Source organism: Aotus nancymaae, unplaced genomic scaffold, assembly GCF_030222135.1.
Source record: "Aotus nancymaae isolate 86718 unplaced genomic scaffold, 86718_ANA_hifiasm-v0.15.2.pri h1tg000011l, whole genome shotgun sequence".
In the NCBI taxonomy this organism is placed as follows: domain Eukaryota; kingdom Metazoa; phylum Chordata; class Mammalia; order Primates; family Aotidae; genus Aotus; species Aotus nancymaae.
Window position 1 is genome coordinate 74,543,668 of NW_026988422.1, and position 14,111 is coordinate 74,557,778.

The 14,111-nt window shown below is 48.6% G+C and overlaps 1 protein-coding gene across 3 annotated transcripts in view; it reads left to right on the forward strand.

The window, feature by feature from the left end:
• Nucleotides 1-14,111, forward strand: part of DGLUCY (D-glutamate cyclase) — a 107,306-nt gene that overhangs the window by 75,499 nt on the left and 17,696 nt on the right. For all 3 annotated transcript variants that reach the window (XM_064375152.1, XM_064375151.1, XM_064375153.1), the window contains 2 exons: nucleotides 6,894-6,993; nucleotides 12,007-12,155. In XM_064375152.1, coding sequence (XP_064231222.1) covers nucleotides 6,894-6,993; nucleotides 12,007-12,155 — 249 coding nt within the window. The remainder of the gene's footprint in view (nucleotides 1-6,893; nucleotides 6,994-12,006; nucleotides 12,156-14,111) is intronic.

Here is a 14,111-nt window from a genome sequence, read left to right on the forward strand (position 1 = left end):
AGTGAGGCATACCCTAAAGCACCCATTATGTCAGAAGTTTCTAAAAGCCTGTGTCTGTACGTGCAGAATCCATTTCATGCCATAAATATGTGTTGAGCGTGAGTATGTGCCAGGCACTCTGTTAAGTTCCTGAGATCCATCCCTGAACGAAACTGACAATGATCCTGCCCCCACGGAGAGTATCTTCCAGTGGAGCGTGACAGAAAGAAACCGTATGAAAGACGAACCCACAGTGTGTTCGAGTGATGGTGCCGTGGGGAAAATGGACCAGGATGAGGAGACTGGAGAGTGAGGGGCTGGGTGGTGGCAGCGGGGAGGGCAGCTGTCACTTTGAACAGGATGGCCAGGAAGACTTCCTGGAGAAGGCGACTTTTGAGCCCAGACTTCAGGTTGATGATGAGGGTGTGAGGCCTGGACTGGCTGAGGGAAGGGTGTTCCAGGCTGTGGCGGTGGCTGAGGCAGAGGCCATCAGGTGGAGTGAGGGTCCAGTGGGTTTAAGAAAGGGTGACACGCTGGCTGACTGACCTGGCGTGAATGAGGAAAAGGGACATGGGATGGGGGACAGAGAGGCAACAGGGACCATATGGGGCAGGGCCTCGCAGGACCCTGTGGGCAGCTGGGCTTTTGTTCTGGGTGAGATGTGGAGCCTGAGATTTCGCTGAGTGGGGGACAGCCATGTCCTCTGTGGGTTGTAAGTGATCACTGGGGTGCAGAGACAAGGGTGGAAATGGGAGACTGGTGAGTTATGGAAGGTGGGAGAGGAGGACAGCTTGGAGGGGCTGCTCCATGGCATATCCCTTCAGCCCCACTTCTGATTTCAGCCGCCACTGCGGTGGAAGTTCTGAGTCGCACTGACCCGATTGGGCCAGCCGCAAGCTAGGGCCCTGCAGGGCCTCTCCAAAGCCATGTGGAATCACTGGCTGATGGCTTCAGGGCCCCCTCAACCCCTGGGGGACAGGACCTGAGGTGTAAGTGACCTGTCTCCTGTCTTTTGGAGACACACAGGCCCTGGCGGAACTGAGGCCCTGCTCCCTAGAGTGACAGGCTTGAAGGCGCACGTTCCCTCCTTCCCAGCCTCACTCCCCCCGTTCCCTCCTACCTGCTTCCTGGCACCATCTCCCAAGAGAGACCGAGAGACCGTCTGCACCCAAGTCTCAGGTTCTGGTTTCAAAGGAACCCAAGGAGATGAAAGGTAAAGATACAGAGGGCTGGGGGTGTTGTGAGAAGTAGCCAGGTGCTCTATCTGTTTTGCAGGTAGAGTCAGCATGATTTCCAGATGGACTGGATGTGGGTGTGAGGTGGAAGGATCAGGGCTTGCTCTAAGGCTTTTGGCCTGGTAACTGAAAGGATGGAGTTGCGGGGAACTGAGATGGGGAAGACTGGGAGGGCCGGTTTAGGGGTAAATCAAGAGTCCAGGTTGGACATTCGTGCACTGCTGGAGGGATTGTAAAATGGTGCTGATGTTATGAAAATCAGATGGCAGCCGGGCGCAGTGGCTCATGCCTGTAATCCCAGCACTTTGGGAGGCCAATTCAGGTGGATCACAAGGTCAGGAGATCGAGACCATCCTGGCCAACACACTGAAACCCCATCTCTACTAAAAGTACAAAAAATTAGCTGGGCACGGTGGTGGGCACCTGTAATCCTAGCTACTCAGGAGGCTGAAGCAGGAGAATTGCCTGAACCAGGAAGCGGGAGGTTGCAGTGAGCCAAGATGGTGCCACTGCACTCCAGCCTGGTGACAGAGCGAGACCCCGTCAGAAAGAAAGAAAGAAAAAGAGAGAAAGAGGGAGGGAGGGAGGGAGGGAAGGAAGGAAGGACAGAACAGATGGTAGTGGCTCAAAAAATTAAAAATAGCAAATATCATATGATCCAGCAATTCCACTTCTAGGCATATACCCCCAAAAAAGGATCGACTTCCAGGCATATACCCCCAAAAAAGGAAAGTAGCCACTTGAGAGGTATTTGTCCCCCCCATGCTCAGAGCACTTTATTTGCAATAGTCAAGAGGTGAAAGCAAACCCAGTGCCCATCAATGGACGAATAGATAAACAAAATGTGTATATAATTATCACTCAGCCTTAAAAAGGCAGGAAGTTCTGACATGTGCTACAACGTGGACCAACCTTGAGGACATCATGAGAAGTGGACTAAGCCAGTCACATTGTATGACTCCACTCATGTGATGCGCCTAGAATGGGCAAACTCGTAGGGGAGAAAGTAGAATGGTGGTTGCCAGTGCTGGGGGGAGGGGGGAACGGGGAGTTGTTGTATAGAGGTTCAGTTTGGGTTGATGAGAAAGTTCTAGAGGTGAATGGGGTGACGGTTGCATAATAATGTGAACATACTTTATGCTACTGAACTGTACACTTGAAAATGGCTAAAATAGGTCGGGTGCGGTGGCTCATGCCTGTAATCCCAGCACTTTGGGAGGCTGAGGTGGGTGAATTGCTTGAGGTCAGGAGTTCGAGACCAGCCTGGCCAACATAGCAAAACCCCATCTCTACTAAAAACACAAAAGTTAGCCAGGCATGGTGGTGCACACCTGTAATGCCAGCTACCTGGGAGACTGAGACATGAGAATCACTTGAACCTGGGAGGCAGAGGGTGCAGTGAGCTGAGATGGCGCCACTGCACTCCAGCCTGGGTGACAGAGTGAAACTGTGTCTCAAAATAAAGAAAGAAAGAAAAAGGCTAAAATGGTAAATGTTACATTGCATGTATTTTACCATAATTTTTTAAAGAACGCAGGTTTGACCCTGTTAGGTATGAGGTGTCTATTAGACGCACAGTGGAGAGTCAAGGAGGCAGCTGGTGATATATGAAGAGAGTTCAGGAGAGCAGCGTGGGCAAGAAGGAGAAATCGGGAGGCTGTCGGCGTGTTGGCGGCTCCCAAGTCAAGATACTGGGTGAGATCACCGTGGGGATAAATGGAGGCAGAGCAAACCACCCGGGATTGCGTCCTGGGTCTCCCTGTGTTGAGAGGACGAGAAGAAGGCAGAGCAGCCAGCAAGGGAGACAGTGACCGGAGAAGAAGGAGCGGGGCTGAGGCCAGAGGCCAGAGGAAAGGCAAGGGGCTGCATTTCTGTAGAGCAGCGAAAGGCCTCTTTCTCTCTCTCTCTCCCTCTTTTTTAAATTATACTTTAAGTTCTGGGGTACATGGGCAGAACGTGCATGTTTGTTACATAGGTATCCACGTGCCGTGGTGGTTTGCTGCATCCATCACCCCATCATCTACATTAGATATTTCTCCTGATCTTATCTCTCCCCTATCCTCCCACCCCCTGCTATTCCTCCCTAGCCCCCCCACCCCCCAACAGACCCCAGTGTGTGATATTCCCCTCCCTGTGTCCATGTGTTCTCATTGTTCAACACCTGCTTATGAGTGAGAACATGCAGTGTTTGGTTTTCTGTTCTTATGTCAGTTTGCTGAAAATGATGGTTTCCAGCTTTATCCATGTCCCTGCAAAGGACATAAACACATCCTTTTTTATGGCTGCATAGTATTCCATGGTGTATATGTGCCACATTTTCTTTATCCAGTGTATCGTTGATGGGCATTTGGGTTGTTTCCAAGTCTTTGCTATTGTGAACAGTGCCACAATAAACATGTGTGTGCATGTCTTTATAATAGAATGATTTATAATTTCTTGAGCATATACCCAGTAATAGGATTGCCGGGTCAAATGGTATTTCTATTTCTAGATCCTTGAGGAATCACCACACTATCTTCCACAATGGTGGACCCCCACCAACAGTGTAAAAGCATTCCTATTTCTCCACATCCTCTCCAGCATTTGTCTCCAGATTTTTTAATGATCACCATTCTAACTGGCATGAGATAGTATCTCAGTGTGGTTTTGATTTGCATTTCTCTTATGACCTGTGATGATGAGCTTTTTTTTTTTTTTTTTTTTGAGACGGAGTTTTGCTCTTGTTACCCAGGCTGGAGTGCAATGGCGCAATCTCGGCTCACTGCAACCTCCGCCTCCTGGGTTCAAGCAATTCTCCTGCCTCAGCCTCCCGAGTAGCTGGGACTACAGGCGTACGCCACCATGCCCAGCTAATTTTTGTATTTTTTAGTAGAGACGGGGTTTCACCTTGTTGACCAGGATGGTCTTGATCTCTTGACCTTGTGATCCACCCACCTCGGCCTCCCAAAGTGCTGGGATTATAGGCGTGAGCCACCGCGCCCAGCCCTATGATGAGCTTTTTAAAATATATTTGTTGGCTGCATAAATGTCTTCTTTTAAGAAGTGTCTGTTCATAGCCTTTGCCCACCTTTTGATGGGTTTTTTTTTTCTTGTACATTTGTTTAAGTTCTTTGTAGATTCTGGATATTTGCCCTTTGTCGAATGGAGGAAGAGTACTGCTCACAGGCCAACCCTCATTTCCATCTGACAGTGGTATTGCTGGGTATTTTCAGCTGCCCCCTTCCCAGAAGTCACTCTGGCCTCTCTGCTCACCCAACAACCCGGCTTGGAGACTCCTGCCAGACTCCACTCAGAGCTGGGTCTTTTCTCTCGTCCTCCCAGGAGCTCAGAGGGTGGAATTTGCTATATTGAATTTTGCAGGACTTCCATTACATTTAGATGAAGAAAGTAAAAGCAATTTGGCCTTTTAATGAAAATTATTTCAGCTCCCTTTTTAATAACCAAAGCCTAGGAAAAGTTTTTTAGAGACTGGATGTGATGGCTCATGCCTGCAATCCCAGCACTTTGGGAGGTCAAGGCAGGCAGATCACCTGAGCTCAGGAGTTCAAGACCAGCCTGGCCAACATGGTGAAACCCCATCTCTACTAAAAAATACAAACATTAGCTGAGTGTGGTGGCATGCGCCTATAGTCCCAGCTACTTGGGAGGCTGAGGCAGGAGAACTGCTTGAACTCGGGAGGTGGAGGTTGCAGTGAGCCAAGATTGTGCCACTGGACTCCAGCCTGGGTAACTGGGCGAGACGCTATCTCAGAAAAAAAAAAGTTTTAAAGATGACCAGGCGTTGTCATTTATTCCCTGTCTTGAGCATAGGCAGACCAAAGATCTTTCTTTGCAGCTCATAAGTGGGAACCTCATCTTGCCCGGACCTTCCTTTTTGGGGGTTCTCCTGTGTCTTTTCTCGTGTGTGCCCCACTTCGGGGTACATTATATTCCCTGCCCTCCTGGGCTCCCTGGTACTTCTTCTTCCTAGTATCCTGTATCCTTGATCCAATTTTGAGGCAGTAAGAAAGAAACATCTTTTACTTAGCACTGACTGTGTGCAAGGTAGCCAGCCAGGTACTCAGCACATATCACGTCACTGCACTCTCACAGCAGTCCTGGGAGGTGGGTGTTACCCCATTTTGCAGAGGAGCTAACCAGTGGCTTCCGTGGGGCTTGCCCAAGGTCACATAGGTGGGAAATGGTGTGACATTCCCACCGAGGGCTGTTTGGCTCTAAGCTCAGCCCCCTTTTCCAGATTGCAAGGCTGCCCCTCACAGCACGGGGAGGGGCTGGATCATTCCACTTTGTTGTGACTGTCCCCCAACCCCAAATTCCTGGCTTATGGCTTCGCATGTAGAATGTCCCATGAGCATCACGGATGACTGACTGACAGCTACTTGCCTTCCGCCTTAGATGTGGGATGGGGCCGGGAGGGGGGTGAGGAAGGAACCACAGTGAGGGATTCTTTAAGATTTCTGACAGTGATTCTTGTTCTTCACCCCAGCTTGCCCCGTTGACCCACTGGGGTGGCAGTGGTAGCTCCCAAAGAGCTCAGGGGCAGCAGCATGGTGGAGTAGCTGCGGGTGGGAGCCGCCGTCTAAACGCTGCATATACAGTTCAAGCACGCAGTTTTAACATAGGTGCAGTGTCTCCTTGGCCTGGCTCTACATGAGGGGTGTGAGGGGCTGATGATGGAGATCGAGGAGCTGGCTGAAGGTCCTCCAAAGCTACCTGGGCACCCCTCCTGGGCCACAGAGCAGTCTGGGAGCTCCTGCAGGACCAGGTAGACCAGAATGGTGGGTCCAAGAGCCCCTGCCCCTGGCTCCCTGCCATCTTAAGCTCTGTGTGGAGACTTCATCCTTGGCCAGTGAATATGCTGGGATTCTACCCCAGCCAGCTGTGAGATAGATCATTTAATGAAAACCAAGTTCATTTTATTTCATTTTGGGATTTTTATATATTTCCCACATACTCCACAACACTATGTATTCTTTTTGTAATTAGAAAAGGTCCTATTTTTAAGAGTCTAATTAACTTTGATTCACTTTTGGAAGTCACTCCAGTATAAGTGAGTAACCCAAGGCACAACTCTGGGAATTTCCTCCAGTTGTTCTTGACCTTCCTTGACGGTATGCAGGGAGGTAGCTGGTAGGGAGTAGGTGAGAATTTGGGGTGAAAATTGGAGCCATGAAACTGACATATATACATGGTCTTGCCCAAGTTGCTTGGCATCTCTGAGCCTCAGTTTTCCTCCTCTTTAAAATGGAGTAGTGATGGGATTTTTTTAAATCACACTGAGTTGTAAAAATTAAACCAGAATGTTCACATCAAGTGCTTAGCAAAGGACTGGCGCACTGTCACCGAGGGCACATAAATGTGTGCCCAGCCCTCGTGATGGCAGTGGGCCAGAACAGGCCACTCTTCCTGTGGTTTTATGGGCATCTCGCATGCAGCATTTGTTAGGCTGTATTAGTCCGATTCCACCCTCTACCCTGTCAACCCTAGAGTTTACCCAGGACCAAAAGTAGTCTCAAGTATCCTCTGTGTCATGGCTGTGGCTTACCTAACATGTTCTACAGACGGAGGCTGTTTAGTAACACTGATGATACCCTTCAAAGAAGCTTTTGAAAAGCCAACGTGAATTTCCAAAATGCAATGCTAGAGCTGATGTGTGTCCCGCTTGCCTTTATTTTCAAGGTGTTCTGAAGACACAGATCCCAATATTAACTTACCAAGGTGGATCAGTGGAAGCGGCTCAGGCATTCTTGTGCAAAGACGGGGACCCCCAGACACCTAGGTACGTATGTCCCATCCCAGTTTAAGTGGCTGATGGTGGAAACGCCCATATGCTCTTAGCCAACAAAGTGTCTGCACACTCAAGCCCTTCAGAGGGAACAAAGCCACGAGCCAAGGAAGATGGGTTCTCATGGGCCAGACTAACAAATGAGACTGGGGGGTTTCGAGGTGTACTGGGGGCCTCACAGAGCATTTCTGGAAATAACAGATTCCTGGTCAGAACCTGTTACAGAGAGAGACGGCGTATCTTCCTGACAGAGGGGAGAGCGAGAATAAAAAAAAAAAAAAAAAAAACTAGAAGTGTCTTAATCTCAAACTATGGGTCATGACCTGTTACAGAATAGTGAACTCATTTCAGTTGGGGTATCCGGCACCTTTGGAAAATGAAATAGAAATACAGCATCATTGTATATCTTGTATGGTAATGGTAAGCACTCTCTCATGAGACTGTGTATGTGCAAGTGTGTGTATTTCTTACTGTGTGTTATGGTCAAACTTTTTTTTTATTTTTTGAGATGGAGTCTTGCTTTGCCACCCAGGCTGGAGTGCAGCGACACGATCTCAGCTTATGGCAACCTCTGCCTCCCAGGTTCCAGTCATTCTCCTGCCTCAACCTCCCAAGCAGCTAGGATTACAGGCATGTGCCACCACACCCAGCTAATTTTTGTATTTTTAGTAGAGACGGGGTTTCGCCATGTTGGCCAGGCTGGTCTCGAACTCCTGACCTCAAGTGATCCACTCACCTGGGCCTCCCAAAGTGTTGGAATTATGGACGTGAGCCACCGCACCTGGCCCATGGTCAAATATTTTGAAAAAATACTCTTTTATGGTATATGGGGATGTGTTTTAGATCTTATGACTTGCTATATACAACGCTTTGCAAACTTCACAACCACCCATAGTAACACATTTTGTACTGCAAACCAGTACTCATGCACATCAGTGAAAGGGAAGTTTCAGAACACTGACTCTTGCTATGTGCAGTGTGCTCTAATATTTTTGATTCTACTCTGTTCTATTCCACTTTTCTTTTCTTTTCTTTGAGACGGGGTTTCTCCGTGTTGGTCAGGCTCTTCTCGAACTCCCAACCTCAGGTGATCCACCCATCTCGGCCTCCCGAAGTGCTGGATTATAAACGTGAACCACCGCTCTCAGCCTTATTCTACTTTTCAAATTAAAATGCCAGTATGGTTCAATAAATGTATTGCATAACCCACTAATAAATTTCTGCTTAGAATTTTAAAATTCTGTTTTTTTGTTTTGTTTTGTTTTGAGACAGAGTATCCCTCTGTTGCCCAGGCTGGAGTGCAGTGGTGCAATTTCGGCTCACTGCAACTTCCACCTCCCGGGTTCAAGCGATTCTCCTGCCTCAGCCTCCCGAGTAGCTGGGATTATAGGCGCCCACCACCACACCCAGCTAATTTTGTATTTTTAGTAGAGACAGGGTTTCCCCATGTTGGTCAGGCTGGTCTCAAACTCCCAATCTCAGGTGATCTGCATGCCTCAACCTCCCAAAGTGCTGTGATAACAGGTGTGAGCCACTGCACCAGCCAAAATTCTGTTTTAATGAGCCTTGATGGTATAGCTAGGTTGCAGCTCCCAGTGGAATCTGGTGCTGATTATGAGAATCCTGAGTCACCAAGGAAAAGTTTGACTGTGGATCTGATGTGCTACTCAAAGCTGCCAGCACATGTGTGGCGCATATTGAAAACGTTTCTATTCCCCCATAAGAGTTGGCATATGACTGTCAGCAGCTCTACGTCCTAAGGGAGAAACTAGAATACCTTCTTAGGCAAGACACCTGCTGCCTGATAACCTAGGCCCTGCTGTTTGCTGAGTAGAGAGGTGAGCAGTTCTGCTTGTGGGAGAGATGATTCTATTCTCCTTGGGGAAGCCAAATTAACCCTTCCCATGAAGCGCGCTTCCCAGGAATGAATAAGTTCCCACTGTAGCTAAATGGATCTGTCTGGATGAGAAAATCATTAGACCTTGCAATGTATGCAACTGAGGTCTCCTGCGGGAGAAGGTCCAGAAATAGCGTTCTCTCTCCAGAACGGGGACATGTTAATCTCAACTGCAACTTTGGATCTGTCTTCTCATCCCTACTGACGTAGGTCTAGAGGAAATTCAAGGTCACAGCTCCTTCCTCCTGTTCATTCTGCTTCTCAGTGTCCACCTTTTCCTGCACCACACTTGTAACCTCAGGATTCTATTCTAAGACCTACTCATGGTCACCCAGTCCAGGCATGTATGATGCTGCCACATTTTAGCACAACCCAAGGATATGGGCAGGCATGTAGATTTTGCTTTTAAAAAACATTTATTTAAAAAGCACTCAGAGGCTGGGTGCAGTGTCTCACACCTGTAATCCCAGCACTTTAGGAGGCCAAGGTGGGTGGCTCACCTGAGGTCAGGAGTTCAAGACCAGCCTGGCCAACATGGTGAAACCCTGTCTCTACTAAAAATACAAAAATTAGCTGGGTGTGGTGGTGCACGCCTGTAGTCCCAGCTACTCAAGAGGCTGAAGCTGGAACTACAGGCATGCACCACCATACCCGGCTAATTTTGTATTTTTAGTAGAGACAGGGTTTCTCCATATTGGTTAGGATGGTCTCGAACTCCCGACCTTAGGTGATCCGCCCACCTCGGCCTCCCAAAGTGCTAGGATTACAGGCATAAGCCACTGCGCCTGGCCTCTCTCTGAACCATTTTTAAGCTTACACTTCAGTGGCGTAAAAGTACACTCACATTGCTGTCAGCCATCATCACCATCCATCTCCAGAACGCTTCATCTTGCAAAACTGAAAGTCTGTGCCCCATTCAACGATAATTCTCCATCTCCTCAACCCAACCTCTGGCAACCACGATTCTACTTTCCGTCTTTTTGACTTTGACTATTTGAGGCACCGTGTGAAGTGGAGTCATGCAATATTTGTCCTTTTGTTACTACTCATTTCATTTAGCATAATGCCCTCAAAGTTCACTCATGTCACAGCATGTGCCAGAATGCCCTGCCTTTTTAAGGCTGAATAACGTTCCCTTCTGTGTTTATACCCCATGACGTTTCTGCGTTCATCCATCAGTGAGCGCTTGGTTTGCTTCCTACTCTTGGCTGTGATGAATATGGCTGCTATGAGCATGGGTGGACAACTATCTCCTTGAGTCTTTCACTTCTCCTGGACATATACCTAGAAGTGAAATTGCTGGACCATATGGTATGCTCTATTTTTAATTTTTTGAGGAATGGACATATTATTTTTTATAGCAGAGTTAAGATTTTTGAAGAACACTGTCTTGGAAGGATTGAGAGAGACATAAAGTACAATATGCATATTTTTTGTTTTTTTGTTTTGAGACAGCATCTTGCTCTGTCACCCAGGCTGGAGTGCAGTGGCACAATCTTGGCTCACTGCAGCCTCTGCCTCCTGGGTTCAAGCAATTCTCGTGCCTCAGCCTTCCAAGAAGCTGGGATTACAGGTACCCACCACCACACCTGGCTAATTTTTTGTATTTTTCGTAGAGACGGGGTTTCACCACGTTGGGCAGGCTGATCTTGAACTCCTGACCTCAGGTGATCCACCCACCTCAGCCTCCCAAAGTGCTGAGATTACAGGCTGAGCCACTGTGCCAGGCCTTTTTTTTTTTTTCCTTGAGACAGGGTCTCACTGTGTTACCCAGGCTGGACTGCAGTGGTATGATCTTGGCTCACTGCAAACTCTGCCTCCTGGGCTCAAGTGATTCTCCCACCTTGGCCTCCCAAGGATAGCTGGTACTACAGACACGCACCACCACACCTGGTTAATTTCTGTATTTTTAGTAGAGATGAGGTTTCGCCATGTTGCCCAGGCTCAAGTGATCTGCCTGCCTTGGCCTCCCAAAGAGCTGGGATTACAGGTATGAGCTACCGCGCCCAGCCTGCTTGTTCTTAAATTGGATTGTCAAAACAATATTCCTGCTAGTAATAATAACAACAATAATCACTGGAACTAACACTGAGTGCTAAGTAGGTTCAGCGCTTCATGACAGACACCTCCTGTGTATTTTCTTATTTTTCCCTTTGAACGCTGTGTGAGATAGACTCTATGGTCATGTCACCTTACAGATGCAGAAAATGCAGGTTAGGAAGGTTAAGCCATTTGCACAAGGTCCGTGGCAGGAGGACCTGGAATCAGAACCCAGATGATCTGATGCCACAGCCCACATTCTGACCACTATGCCATCTGTGCCCCTATTTCTCTGTTTCTATCTAAAGAAGTTTACCTTTGTGTTAGACTCATTCCTTTTGTCTTTTGAGACCTTTTCCTTCTGTTTTGTGTCTGTAAACTGAACAAGAGCCTGGAAGTGGCCAGCAGCAGGCCAATAGCAGCCAATACTCCCAGCCTCTCGGGCTGGCTGCTCCTGCTGGACAAAGGGAATCTGAGTGGGCACCAGCAATGTTCCCATCCCCCAAAGCAACCCTGACCTCTGGCCTCCTGCTTTTATAGCCTCTGACCCTACCAAAGAAATTGCTGAGGATTCCAATGCTGTATTTTTTTTTTTTTAAGACAGAGTCTCACTCTGTCACACAGGCTGGAGCACAGTGGTGCAATCTCAGCTCACTGCAACCTCCACCTCCAGGGTTCAAGCAAACCTACTGCATCAGCCTCCTGAGTAGCTGGGACTACAAGCACCCGCCACCACGCCTGGCTAATTTTTTAATAGAGATGGGGTTTCTCCATATTGGCCATACTGTTCTCAAACTCCTGACCTCAAGTGATCCACCTGCCTCGGCCTCCCAAAGTGCTGGGATTATAGGCGTGAACCACCATGCCCAGCTCCCACGCTGTATCTTAAACTGATTTGATACACTAGTCCCCAGCACAGGTCCTGGCCCAGAGTCGGTGTGCTACCAAGTTCTGCAGGAATGAGGGAATCAAGGAAAGAGAGAAGCGTCCTTCACCACAAACACAAGAGGCATGACCCAGGAAAGCAGCCACCTCTCTGTAAGGACCCTCTGACCCTTGCTTCCTGGCAGATTTGACCACCTGGTGGCCATAGAGCGCACTGGAAGGGCTGCTGATGGCAATTACTACAATGCAAGGAAGATGAACATCAAGCACTTGGCTGACCCCATTGACGATCTTTTTCTTGCTGCAAAGAAGATTCCTGGAATCTCATCAACTGGTAAGTACGGAGTACTGGGGATGCAAAAAGAATGTGTCTCCACTAAGTGTCTTTTTAATTTGTTGTTATGGAGTCTTGTTCTGTCACCCAGGCTGGGGTGCAGTGGCACGATCTTGGCTCACTGCAACCTCTGCCTCCTGGGTTCAAGCGATTCTCTTGCCTCAGCCTCCCAAGTAGCTGGGATTACAGGCGTGCACCACCACGCCTGGCTAATTTTTGAATGTGTAGTAGAGACAAGGTTTTACCATGTTGGCCAGGCTGGTCTCAAGCTCCTAACGCAAATCATCCACCTGCCTCAGCCTCCCAAAGTGCTGGGATTACAGGTGTTAGCCACTGTGCTTGGCCTAAGTGTCCTTTTATTGGCTATTGAACACGTGACCAGAAAGAGTTATGTGGGGACCGTCATTTTCACTGCAAAGACGGTCTTTGTTCATTATGATTGGTATAGACACCTATGACACCGCCATTTAGAAATCCAACATCCCCACAAGCAAGGAAGGGAAATGACACTTAACGGAGCATATTCTATTTCCTGCCTTTAAAGTAATAAAACTAATATTAGAGGCCGAGGTGGGCGGATCACCTGAGCTCAGGGGTTCAAGACCAGCCTGGCCAACATGGCGAAACCCCGTCTCTACTAAAAATACAAAAAAATGAGCCCAGCGTGATGGCCGGCACCTGTAATTCCAACTACTCGGGAGACTGAGGCAGGAGAATCATTTGAACCTGGGAGGTGGAGGTTGCAGTGAGCCGAAATTGCACCATTGCACTCTAGTCTGGGCAACAAGAGCAAGACCCTGTCTCAAAGTAATAGTAATGATAATAATAATGTGATAATTTGTGTTTGTACAGAACTTTATACTTTTCCAAGAGGCTTCACATTCATTGTAGTGTTGAAGCCTCTAGGGAAACCCCATGGGGCAGGTAAGGTGAGTCCCAGCAGGTTTTCCCAGATCGCTCAGCTAATTAGTGCTGCTGGTAGCATTAGGAGTAGACTGCAGCCTCCTAGGGCCCCAGCCCATTGTCAGGGAATCTTGCCTTTAAGAAATGCTAAAAGGCTTAGTGTAAGCCCCAAGAAGAACCTTTCTTCCCTCTGGGTGGTCTCAGGCCCCGGGGTAATGAAGGCTTGTTTGTCATTCCGTGTTTCCCAGACTCATTAGTCTCCTTTGGCTTTTGAGGTTTTGAGGAGACAGTGAGAGCCTTCCGGCATTAAACTTTCTCAACTGATTAGAAAGTTTCTGCAAATCGCCCTGGCCTTTCCCAGAAGAGGCCGTGGGTGTGGTGCACACAGTGTGGTTGGCTTCCAGCTTCCTGTCCCTCGGTCTGGGCAGGCGAAGAACCTCAGCCTGTGGGGGAGGGGTTCTCAGGGTGGAGAAGAAAGAGGTCTCTGTGGCTACAGGAGCAAACAGGGTCTGAGGGAGTGGCTAGAGCAATCCCATTCTCCCGTGCCCACAATGGGACCCCCATCTGTGCTGTGATGCCCTGAGCTCCCAGAGGAAGCAGGTGGAGCTGGCCATTCTTGGCTTTGAACTGCCCCCTTTGTCAACCCCTGGGCCCTTCTCAAAGCTTCAGGAGCCCAGTTCCCTCCTGTGGCCCCCAGACCCTCCTGCCCAGCAAGGCTACCATCTGAATTTTTCTTTTTCTCTTCTTCTCCATCAAAACCCCTATTCCTCAGGTTCCATGGGCAACTCCCATGTCATGGGCACAGTGTTCAGTTGAGAATCAAGTCACCTGGGTTTAAGTCTCCATCTGCCACTGACTGCCCAGGTACTGCCCCCATCAGGGACTGCCAGCTCTGTGCAGTGGGGATCACGATACCCATGACAGGATGGATGTGAAGCCCAAACGAGATGAAAGTCCTGAGATGCTAAAAATAGACAGCTATAGACAGGACACCACTGTTACATGGTGGGTGTTATTCCCTCATTCAGTGGGCTGCCACAGATCTAGAGGACT